Source organism: Pelodiscus sinensis, chromosome 4, assembly GCF_049634645.1.
Source record: "Pelodiscus sinensis isolate JC-2024 chromosome 4, ASM4963464v1, whole genome shotgun sequence".
Taxonomy (NCBI): Eukaryota; Metazoa; Chordata; order Testudines; family Trionychidae; genus Pelodiscus; species Pelodiscus sinensis.
In genome coordinates, this window is record NC_134714.1 from 132,024,556 (window position 1) to 132,037,178 (window position 12,623).

General features: G+C 45.8%; 2 protein-coding genes across 2 annotated transcripts; both read right to left on the reverse strand.

Moving 5' to 3' along the window:
- Positions 1-3,675: 3,675 nt before the first annotated feature.
- LOC112546410 (olfactory receptor-like protein OLF2) lies at positions 3,676-4,614 on the reverse strand. Its single transcript, XM_025186648.2, has one exon. The coding sequence runs from the start codon at positions 4,612-4,614 to the stop codon at positions 3,676-3,678; it is 939 nt and encodes a 312-aa protein (XP_025042433.2).
- Positions 4,615-10,470: 5,856 nt separating this feature from the next.
- On the reverse strand, positions 10,471-11,409 carry LOC102457233 (olfactory receptor-like protein OLF2). Its single transcript, XM_014575524.2, has one exon. It carries the CDS (start codon positions 11,407-11,409, stop codon positions 10,471-10,473), a length of 939 nt encoding a protein of 312 aa, XP_014431010.2.
- Positions 11,410-12,623: the final 1,214 nt, after the last annotated feature.

The following is a 12,623-nucleotide window of genomic DNA, read 5'->3' on the forward strand; positions in this document are numbered from 1 at the left end:
TCCCATCCAAATCCTCCCTACCTGTAGCCCTCTGGCCAGACACACAATCCCCCATCTGCTCCCTGGCCACAATTCCCCCTCCCAACCAGGCACCCCCGGGACAGGCAGCCTGCACCCTGGCCACACGCTGCACCTTCACTCCCTCCTACACCCCACCTTCTCCCACCTAGATCCTGCACTCCAACCCCATCCCATTCACTGGCAGCCCTGCCCCACGCACTGAACTTCTCATTTTTGGCCCCATCCCAGAACTTAGGGCTGGCCCACAATATCCACTAACCCCAGAACCCCAGAAGAGTAAATCTGGACCGAGACTTTGAACCTCAGTCCTCCCTGCCTCACCCCCTGCTATGGGTCTAGAGCTGCAGGGGAGTGAGGCCCCCGGATCAAAAAAGGTTCCCCGTTCCTACCATAAATCAAGACCTTGTGTTGGACATTCAAACCTTGTGTTGGACATTTTCTTTAAATATAGCCTGGCCAACAAGCCCCCAATTGAAGCTTGCCTCCATAAGACTGTAGCATCATAACACTCCTGCTCCACTGCACGCACCAACCCTGAGGCCATCATACAACTGAACCCCCTGCCCGGTACCCCAGACCTCCGTCATCCTCAGTTCCCTGCCATAACACTTCTGCACCTTCACAAAGGCCAACTTTGTGCCATGAATCCATCATACCCCAGCCCGGACTTCTGAAGCCCACTGCCATAAGATTAACAGACGACAGCTTGAATGCACACATGGTGTTTGATTTGACGAGTCATGATGTAAACATCAAAGAAATGTGCAAAAAGATACAGCAGCAGAAGTCCCATTAAATAAAGTCAGTGAGTACAATGTTGCAGTTATGCTCTAATTAATTATGTTAACAATCAATAATATTAAGTTGTATATTTTCAGTTATGCAAATGGGCATTCTTATACGGCTCTTTGTTAACCTCTTGCTCTGAATTTTGATGTATTTTGGCTTTTGGTTTGACATGGTTGCTAACCCCTTCTTTAGATGGTGTTGATGCCATGAGCAGGGAGAAAAGGAAGAAGGGGACTCCACTAATGGGCAGAAAGAATTTAAGATTAATTTTTTGCTGTTTTTCCATATGGGCACTGAATTAGTGAATACTTTGATATATTCTGCTTCCAAACAGTTGGAACGAGAAGAGACAATTTCAGTTTGTACGTACTCTAGTTCTTCAGGGAGGAGCTGGTTAAGGTTTATTCCCAAGGTATTCTCACAGGTCTTTGGCTTCATTTACTATTATAAACAGAAGGCTACTTGTGTGTGTTCTAAGTGATGTGGCCGGTGTGGACTTGTTCACTTAGTCTCCACAGCAGACCCCAAGAGAGCCCCCAAGGACGACAAACCAGATAAGATTCAAAGGCGACAAGCCAGGTTTATTGTAGAGCATAGTTGTCAGTAGACTGTACAGAACCACTACAGACAATATTTGCCACAATGGAGTGACTCATTGCCCAGTGCCGCTATGTCATTCAAAGACTGTCTTCCCCACCCCCCGCCCCTGAAGACACCACATTATCTACAGGTAAAACTAGTCACACCTTACTGCTGATGTATCAGGTTGCTACACTCTGATGTTGTCAGGTTACCACCCTCTGATGCTACTTAGATACCACCCATCACCTAGTCCCTCGTGGTATGATTAGATCATCTCTATTCATCAGTCATTTTAGACCCTTTCTGGAACCTGAGTCTGTATCTGTGGGGAGTGGGTACCAAGGTCTTTTTAAATAAGATAGTGTTACCACGTGCTTTCCACTTATGACCAGTACCAATTATTGTTTTGCAGTAGGTACCTAGCACCAATTAGTGTTACGTGCTCTCAGCCCTGTTCATGCCAAGTTCTGTGAGCTAGGTCCTGCCTCTTGCTCACAGCTTATCTCTGCTATTTGTTAGCCATGTTTTGCCCATTGTTAACTAGTCCTCAGGCCTCAAACGAGTCCTGTGCTGCGTGGTCGTATGGTTTAGGCCCTCATCTTACTACACATAACAGAAGTGGGTTTTTTGTTTTGCTTTTGTTTTTGCTGTTTCACACAATTCCTGCAGAAGGAAATATTTTAATTTTTCATTCTGAATGTGGAAAATAAAACGGTAGTAGCAAAAACATATGGTAATTTAAAAATGTTGAATTTACAGTGCATAGAATTACATGGAAGTTCGGGAGTGAAGTATCTACTTTACTATAAGAATCAACAAATATGGGAACAACTTATCAATTCAGTAATGTTGTCTATAGTAGCTAAGATCACCCAGTCTAGGAGTTCTGAGTGTCTCCTCCCTTAGCCCTTTCGTTCTAAGATATAGAAAGGGCCTTGAAATCAGTTCGTTAGATTGTGAACATGAGGTACAATGACCCCGAGGCAAGTGATTCTGGAAATGGGTGGATTTCTTCTGGAATACTAATGTATAATTAAAAGCGATGCAGCTTTGGTTGACCTGAAATGATTCATACACATGTTACACATTCTATGATAGCTTTGTCCCGAAACCATGGCAGACATACGCAGAGGATAGGTGAGGATTTAAAGCAGCCAAACTTAGTCAATGGTGGGGAGTATCCTCTCTCTTTAATGCTTTTTCCCCATTAAGAGGAAGCTCAGCTCTGACATGGGTGATCAACTTTCACTTCCTGCTTCTGTCTGCTTCTGTCTAGCCCATCAAAGTCTGAACTTCCCATCCCACAAAGACTGTTCCATCATGGATTGTCATCAGGGCTGGTCTACATTGATGTTCTCAGGTGATTGAATTTGCACAGCTTCTGTTATGCAACTCTCCCATTCGCACGGCGTGGGGGGAATCTGTTTTAAGTCAAATTGAATAATATCTGTATACAGTGGTGTAACTTAGGGTACGGCTAAGCTGCCACTTTTTTTTATTTTTTTTCATTTTGTTGGAAGAGGCCTTTCTGACATTTTGCCAATTATCTGGTGTCTATGATTGAACTTTCTTTTTAACTTATTTTTTGGAGAAAACTCATTCTTTCCACGCTATTGTCTATTCAGTTAAGTGCAGACTGTCACAGTCACCCACACTGTGGTCTCTCTTGGGAATATTATTCTTGCTCTTACATATTTTGGTCTAAGCGACGAGGAGTCCTGTGGCACCTTATAGACTAACTGAAGTGTAGGAGCATAAGCTTTCGTGGGCAAAGACCCACTTCGTCAGATGCAGGTAGTGGAAATTTCCACAGGCAGGAATAAATATGCAGGCCAGGATCAGGCTGGAGATGATGAGGTGGATCCAATCAATTGATTGGATCCACTTCGTCATCTCCAGCCTGATCCTGGCCTGCATATTTATTCCTGCCTCTGGAAATTTCCACTACCTGCATCTGACGAAGTGGGTCTTTGCCCACGAAAGCTTATGCTCCTACACTTCAGTTAGTCTATAAGGTGCCACAGGACTCCTCGTCGCTTTTGCAGATTCAGACTAACACGGCTACCCCTCTGATATTTTGGGCTGCCGCTCCTCCTTGCATGTGGACACAAACCAAGTGACAATATCTACAATCACCCCACAGAGCACATAAAGAGCCACAGAGCCTCAGGAGGCTGTGAAAACACCCTTTGGTTCAGCTATAAAAATCACACACATCACACTTGCCACTACATCATAGAACCAACCCAAGTGCATGAAAAGTTTGGACTGGGTTAAAAAGATTCAAGAATGGGTCCGAAATTTATTCATGGCTTTCCTCAGGGCGCCCTTCACCTCTGTGTTCCTCAGGCTGTAGACGAGGGGGTTCAACATGGGGATCACCAGCGTGTAGAATACTGAGGTTATTTTGTCACTGTCCATGGAGTAGCTGGAGGTGGGTCGGAAATACATAAAGAGAAGGATGCCATGAAACATGCCCACTGCAGTCAAGTGGGAAGCGCAGGTGGAAATGGCTTTGCGCAAACCCTTGACAGAGTGGATCCGCACGACGGTGGAGATGACACAGATATAGGAAAGAAGAATGATCACAACACTGATCACTACAGTGTAGCACATCGAGGCAAACAGCACTATCTCAGTGATGCGGGTGTCAGAGCAGGAGAGCACCAGCAGCGGAGGGGTGTCACAGAAGAAATGATTGATGACGTTGGAGCGGCAGTATGACAGCCGAAATGTATAATACGTTCCTGTCGTTGCATCCGCCAATGCCACCCCATACACCCCAGCCACCAGCAGGTTACAAAGCCGCCTGGACATAGTGACTGTATAGAGCAGTGGGTTAGAGATGGCCACATAACGGTCATACGCCATCACAGCCAGCAAGAAACACTCAACATCTATAAAAAGGTAACAAAAATACAATTGCATAGCACAGGCAGTGCGAGAAATGCTTTTCCTCTTGGCTAAGAAATTCTGCAGTATTTTAGGAGCAATCACTGAGGAATAGCAAAGATCACAGAAAGACAAGTAACTGAGGAAAAAGTACATAGGGGTGTGGAGTCGGGGGTCAGTCTTGATTAATAAGGTCATCCCCCCATTTCCCACCATGGTGATGATATAAATCAATAGGAACACCCCAAAAAGAGGGACCTGCAGCTCTGGACGGTCTGTCAGTCCTGAGAGAATGAACTCAGTCACCTCTGAGTGATTTCCCTCTTCCATCTCCTCTGAGCTGAGACCAGGCTGCTAAAGGTATGTGGGCAGGTGGATGGCTCTGCAAAGCTGTCCCTCTGTGTAACGAAGTAAGTGATGAAAAATGGATGCCACTATGGCCTGAAAGAGGTGCTTAGTCCACAAAGCCAGATGTTCACAGAGGATCATTCCAGTTTTCCGCACTGTACAAGTGCAAGGACACCCAGGTTAACCATACAATACGCGGGAACACTCCTGTTCACTAATCTGAGGAGCAAACAGTGACTTGCGACTCTGCGGTAAGAGAATCCGGGTGAAACCATCTCAGTCGGATGAGATTATTACTGAGCTCAAGAAGGGCTGAGATTAATGTGTGTCAGTCTCCCACTCCTCTTTAAGCAAGGGGAGCTCTGCAGCTCAGAATGTTGGTTTGGTTGAAGCTTGTGTGTTGTGCTAATGACATTTTTGGCACTTAAAAAAGGCACATTCTCTAATCCTTAGGAAAACCCAGAAAAAGCACTTCCTTCATTGAGTTTGTAATTGCCTGTATTTCCCAAACACCAGGGTTTTTCCTTTAGTATGAGGGGTTGTATCTGGGCTCAGATATTTAGTGTGGAGGATCATCAGTTCAATACCTGCCAATCTCCGTGGTGTATCTGTGGTGGTGTGTCTTTGATGCAGGACAACAGCACGTACCTGCTGAGAAGAGACACACATGGTGGTGTTTCCCCTTCGACAGAAACAGCCAGTTGGGTGCGTCCATGAAGTTTTATACTGAGATCTGCGATCTATGGAACATTAGTCCTGAAGCACCTGGGAATACCTGAGCTCAGAGAGACACAACACCTCATTAATGAGCTCAGGGAATCAAAGCCACCATGGGGGTAACTCATGACCTGGGGATTAATTTGGCCCATTCTTTACTGCCTTTGTTATTAAATGATGCCATTTGTGTTCAAGATATTGAGTACCAAGCTAGGGATCTATGGCATCCCACTGCTTTCTGTTCCAGAAGGAATACTGTCACATTCCAATGTAATCCGAACGATGTTACTGTGCAATCGAGGGGCCATTCCCACAAATTTGTTATGATCGTGCTGCCTAAAGAAGGTTATATATGTGGTTAAAAATGTGTGGTGTGCTACACAGGCAGTGGTTCTCTCACATTTTACGGGTCATATATTTAAATGGCTAATCTGGTTTTGTCTTGTATTTCTGAGGATGTAGCCTGTGGAGGGACTTGGTTTCTTCGTGTGAATTCTTTGTGGTTTATTTTTTTTTCTGTAAGATCTTTTATAAATACACCTGTCAATGTAGCATCTGAAAACTAGAATTGGTTTGTTGGTATCCTCCTGATAAATCATGTGTAGCAATACAGTACGTGAGGTGAGAAGAGGACACTGCATGCTATTTTTAACCCACGTTACAAATTGTTGTTATCAAAGAGGTCTGTCTGAAACCAATAGCAAATTCTGTATCGAAACAATAAATAGCATCATCGAGGAGGAAGGGAAATAAAGGAAGTTCAAAAATATGAGGAAAAAAGAGCCTTAAAGATTTTTTCTCATAGACATTTTGTTTCTTGCTAACCAGTTGGTAAAGTGTCTGAAAGGGGGGACAGGAGTATAAAAGGAAGGACCGAATATCTGGAGCTTCCTAACTATTTTCATAGGAAAATACAGTGGCGTCATTTATGAAACAATCCATCCCGTTTATTGACGGCAGAGAGAAAGATTTGCAGTGATTACCAATAATAAGACTTAAAGATCAGAATTGGTTACAAAGAATAGAAAGGTAAAACGTCAGTAACACTTTACTGAAGAGCCTAAATGAATTCAAAACAAAGATTTGTCTCACCACCCAATTTTCCAGCCTTGGAGGCTGGTTCCTTTCAGTCAGAATCCTCCCCAAGAACAATGTGTCTCTCCATTGCCTTCAGATCGGGGGTCGGCATCCTATGGCTCTCTAGGGAGGCCCAACTCAGCTGTTCCCTTGCTCCCCCCAGAGCAGGGAGCCGGCACTGTTGCTGACGCCTTCCTAGCTCACCCTACCGACACTGGAGCGTGAGCACTGTCTTCTTGGAGGAGCTGAAGGCGGGGGGAGTTTGTGGGGAGCAAGAGAAGCAGGAAGCCCCAAGACGCCCCACCAGACTGAGCACGTGGGGAACAAGCAGGGAAAAAAATGTCTCAGTGCGAGAGCTGTTTCCTTCCCTCCGCATGCAGGACAGGAGCCCAAAATGGCTTCATTTCCACTGCCCTTTTTTGTCCTCCAGGAAACACTTCACAGGAGGCTTCTGGGGGATGCGAGCAGCAAGAGGCGTGTTACACGGTGCCTGCCATGTGGTGCAAAAACTAATAAGTGGCTCCCACCCACTCATGTCCAGACCCCATCACCCCCTCACTCATTCTATGGCCAGATAGTCTGCCCCCATCCACTTGGCCCAACACTCCCTGGTCGAAATTCCCCATTGAGATGGACCGGGCCAGGTCTCGGCACCGCTGACGGCGTACGCTCTGGGTGAATTGCTCAAAGTCAGGCTCCTTTCAGCCCCCTGACTGGCAGCCCTTCCCAAATAGGCCACAAACCAGCCCCACAGAGCTCTTCTGCTGCCTGACTGGCCAACCAGAAGCCTCACGATCAAAACCCATCTGACACCCCAGCAGTATTCGTGCTCCAGGCAGCCTGGTGAGGGGTTTTAGAACCCAATCTCACTTACCCCGAACAAGTTCTGTCCGGTTCCAAGAAAGCAGCCACAGGTCCCAGGTCAATTTACCTTCTGGATCTTACCCACAAGATCACGCTGAGCCAACCCTTTGGAATCTAAAATCTAAATGTTTATTACTAACAGAAAGAAAAGTGCGAGAGTGAGGTTGATAAGGTATCATACGTTACATGCATCGAATCTGTCAGTTCTCGATGCAGGCTTGCAGCGGAGCTGTTATAGCTGCTGGCTTAAAAGTCCTTGGTGCACATCTTATGTCAGGATGGGTCCACAGTTATTTCTGGCTCATAGTTCCTTGCGAAGCAGCATCTGGGATTAAGAGTGAATCTGAAGACCAAAATTGAGCATGCCACATGGCATCTTTATACCTCCTTTCCAGTCTCTTCTTAGCTGCAGGAGGTCACTTGTCCCGTGGCCTATCCCTGTGTTCCCTGCTGGGAGCCCTTAAGTATCGGTCACCATTCTTGAGGTGTGTCCATGACCTATAGAGGTCTCATTAGCATGTCTATAGGCCGAGCTTCCTTGCCCATTGCTCAACCACATACAGAGAAACATTCAGTATCCACACAGAGGACATGCTTATAGCTTCGCACACAAACATTATACAATTACATGACTAGCATATATAGAATCAGGATAAGACAAGCTTTCATTTGAAACCTCTCATTGCCCCCTTTGTACCAACTTTTGGGGCAAACACTCCCAGCCCCTCTTGGGTGCAGCAGTGATCTGACTGCTCCCCTTAAAATCCAGGAACGTGACACCCATTTCCCTACTACCCTGGCCAGAGACTCCTGGCCAAAATCCCACCCTAACCCCAGCGTGCTGACCAGTCACCTCCAGCCACTGGCCCCCTGGGCAAAATCCCTCTGCTCTATGTCCCCTGCACGGACACCTCCAACTCCCTGGCCAAAATCCCCTCTGTCCCAAACTCCCTTCCAAATCCTCCCTACCTGTAGCCCTCTGGCCAGAAACACAATCCCCCATCTGCTCCCTGGACACAATTCCCCCTCCCAGACTGGCATCCCCGGGACAGGCAGCCTGCACCCTCGCCACACGCTGCACCTTCACTCCCTCCTGCACCCCACCTTCTCCCACCTAGATCCTGCACTCCAACCCCATCCCATTCACTGGCAGCTCAGCCCTACTCACTGAACTTCTCATTTTGGCCCCATCCCAGAGCTTAGGGCGGGCCCACAATATCCACTAACCCCAGAACCCCAGAAGAGTAAATCTGGACTGAGACTTTGAACCTTAGTCCTTCCTGCCCCACCCTCCGCTATAGATCTGGAGCTCCAGTGGAGTGAGGTATAACAGTTGGTGGGCATGTCATTGAGGACTGGGTTTTTTTTTGGAGGGTTGCTTTTGATTCTCACTTGTGTGCTCCCCGTCTGACTTTTCTAAGGTCAGAGGCCCCCGAACCAAAAGTTCCCTTTTCCTACCATAAATCAAGACAATGTTGAAACCTTTTGTGTTGGACATTTTATTTAAATAAAGCCTGGCCAACAAGCCCCCAATTGAGGCTCACGTCCATATGACTTAGCATCATAACACTCCTGCCCCACTGCACACAGCAACCCTAAGTCCATCATAAACCTGAACCCCCTGCCCGGGGCTCCTGACCTCCTTCATCCCCAGTTCCCTGTCATAAAACTTCTGCACCTTCACACATGCCAACTTGGTGCCATGAGTCCATCATACACCCAATCTCCTACCCCAACCAGGACTCCTGAAGCCCCCTGCTATAAGATTGAAAAAAGACAACCTGAATGCACACATGGTGTTGGATTTGACCAGTTATGATGTAAACTTCAAAGAAATGGCAAAAAGATACAGCAGCAGAAATCCCATTAAATAAAGTCAGTGAGTACAATGTTGCAGTTATGCTCTAATTAATTATGTTAACAATCAATAATATTAAGTTGTATATTTTCAGTCATGCAAATGGGCATTCTTATATGGCTCTTTGTTGACTTCTTGCTCTGAATTTTGATGTAGCTTGGCTTTTGGTTTGAAAAGATTGCCAACCCCTGCTTTAGATGGCGTTGATGCCATGAGCAGGGAGAAAATGAGGAAGGGGACCTTTGGAGTATCTACTTTACTCTGAGAATCAACAAATATGGGAACACCTTATCAATTCAGTAATGTTGTCTATAGTAGCTAAGATCACCTAGTCTAGGAGTTCTGAGTGTCTACTTCCTTAGCCCTTTGGTTCTAAAATATAGAAAGGGCCTTGAAATCAATTCTTTAGATTGTGAACATGAGGTACAATGATCCCGAGGCAAGTGATTCTGGAAATGGGTGAATTTCTGCTGAAATACTTATGTATAACTAAAAGCAATGCAGCTTTAGTTGACCTGAAATGATTCATACACATGTTACACATCCTATGATAGCTTTGTCCCGAAATCATGGCATACATATGCAGAGGATAGGTGAGGATTTAAAGCAAGCAAACTTAGTCAATGGTGGTATCCTCTCTCTTGAATGTTTTTTCCCCGTTATGAGGATGCTCACCTCTGTCTCCTTCTGTCTAGCCCATCAAAGTCTGAACTTCCCATCCCACAAAGACTGTTTCATCATGGATTGTCATCAGGGCTGGTCTACATTGATGCTCTCGGATGAATGAATTTGCACAGTTTCTGTTATGAAACTCTTCCATTCGCACGGCGTGGGGGGGAATCTGATTTAAGTCAAATTGAATAATATCTGTATATAGTGCTGTAACTTAGGGTACGGCTAAGCCGCCACTTTATTTTATTTTTCATTTTGTTGGAAGAGGCCTTTCTGACATTTTGCCAGTTATCTGCTGTCTGTATGATTGAACTTTCTTCTTAACTGATTTTTTTGGAGAAAACTCACTCTTTCCATGCTATTGTCTATTCAGTTCAGAGCAGACTGTCACAGTCACCCACACTGTGGTCTCTCTTGGGAATCTTACTCTTGCTCTTACATATTTTGGGCTGCCGCTCCTCCTTGCATATGGACACAAACCAAGTGACAATATCTACAATCACCCCACAGAGCACATAAAGAGCCACAGAGCCTCAGGAGGCTGTGAAAACACCCTTTGGTTCAGCTATAAAAATCACACACATCAAACTTGCAACTACATCATAGAACCAACCCATGTGCATGAAAAGATTGGACTGAGTTTAAAAGATTCAAGAATGGGTCTGAAATTTATTCCTGACTTTCCTCAGGGCGCCCTTCACCTCTGTGTTCCTCAGGCTGTAGACGAAGGGATTTAACATGGGGATCACCAGCGTGTAGAATACTGAGGTTATTTTGTCTGTGTCCATGGAATAGCTGGAGGTGGGACGTAAATACATAAAGAGGAGGGTGCCATGAAACATGCCCACTGCAGTCAAGTGGGAAGCGCAGGTGGAAAAGGCTTTGCGCAAACCCTTGACAGAGTGGATCCGCACGACGGTGGAGATGACACAGACATAGGAGAGGAGAATGATCACAACACTGGTCACTACAGTGTAGCACATGGAGGCAAACATCAAAATCTCACTGATGCGGGTGTCAGAGCAGGACAGCGCCAGCAGTGGGGGCTGGTCACAGTAGAAATGATTAATGACGTTGGAGTGGCAGAATGACAGCCGGAATGTGTAATACGTGCCTGTCGTTGCATCTGCCAATGCCACCCCATACACCCCAGCCACCAGCAGGTTACAAAGCCTCCTGGACATAGTGACCGTATACAGCAGTGGGTTGGAGATGGCCACATAACGGTCATACGCCATCACAGCCAGCAAGAAACACTCAACATCTTGAAAAACATAACATAAATACATTTGCACAGCACAGGCGGTGTAAGAAATGCTTTTCCTCTTGGCTAAGAAATTCTGCAGCATTTTAGGGGCAATCGCAGTGGAATAGCAAAGATCACAGAAAGACAAATAACCGAGGAAAAAGTACATGGGGGTGTGGAGTTGGGAGTCAGTCTTGATTAAAAAGATCATCCCCCCATTTCCCACCACGGTGACAATATAAATCAGTAGGAACACCCCGAAAAGAGGGACCTGCAGCTCCGGACGATCTGTGAGTCCTGTGAGAATGAACTCAGTCACCTCTGAGTGATTTCCCTCTTCCATCTCCTATGACCTGAGATCGGGCAGCTAAAGGTATGTGGGCAGGTGGATGGCTCTGCAAAGCTGTCCCTCTGTGTAACCAAGTAAGTGATGAAAAACGGATGCCACTATGACCTGAAAGAGGTTCTTAGTCCACAAATCCAGATGTTCACAGAGGATCATTCCAGTTGTTCGCACTGTACAAGTGCAAGGACACACAGGTTAACCATACAACACGTGGGAACACTCCTGTTCACTAATCTGAGCAGCAAACAGTGACTTGTGACTCTGCGGTAAGAGAATCCGGGTGAAACCATCTAAGTCGGATGAGATTATTACTTAGCTCAAGAAGGGATGAGATTAATGTGTGTCAATCTCCCACTCCTCTTTAAGCAAGGGGAGCTCTGTGGCTCAGAATCTCTGTTTGGGTGAAGCTTGTGTGTTGTGCTAATGACATTTTTTGGCACTTAAAAATGGCACATTCTCTAATCCTTAGGAAACCCCAGACATGGGGGTTTTTCCTTTAGTTTTAGGGGTTGTATCTGGGCTCAGGTATTTAGTGAGGAGGATCGTCAGTTCAATATCTGCCAATCAACCCGGTGTCTCTGTGGTGGTGTGGCTTTGATGCAGGACAACAGCACGTACCTGCTGAGAAGAGACATACGTGGTGGTGTTTCCTCTTCGACAGTAACAGCCATTTGGGAGCGTCCATGAAGTTTTATACTGAGATCTGCGATCTATGGAGCATTAGTCCTGAAGCACCTGGGTATACCTGAGCTCAGAAAGACCGAACATCTCATTAATGAGCTCAGGGAATCAAAGCCACCATTGGGGTAACTCATGTCCTGGGGATTAATTTGGCCCATTCTTTACTGCTATTGTTATTACATGATTCCGTTTGTGTCCAAGATATTGGGTACTAGGCTAGGGATCTATGGCATCCCACTGCTTTCTGTTCCAGAAGGAATACTGTCACATTCCAATGTAATCCGAACAATGTTACTGTACAATCGAGAGGCCATTCCCACAAATATGTTATGAGTGTTCTGCCTAACGAAGGTTATATATGTGGTTAAAACGTGTGGTGTCCTACACAGGCAGTGGTTCTCTCACATTTTAGGGGTCATATATTTCAATGGCTAATCTGGTTTTGTCTTGTATTTCTGAAGATGTAGCCTGTGCAGGGACTTGGTTTCTTTGTGTGAATTCTTTTGTGTTTTTTTTTCTGTGAAATCTTT

What these genes read in the sequence shown, in the direction of transcription:
- LOC112546410 (XM_025186648.2), bottom strand. Translation starts at nt 4,614, where the DNA reads ATGGAAGAGGGAAATCACTCAGAGGTGACTGAGTTCATTCTCTCAGGA.
- LOC102457233 (XM_014575524.2), bottom strand. Translation starts at nt 11,409, where the DNA reads ATGGAAGAGGGAAATCACTCAGAGGTGACTGAGTTCATTCTCACAGGA.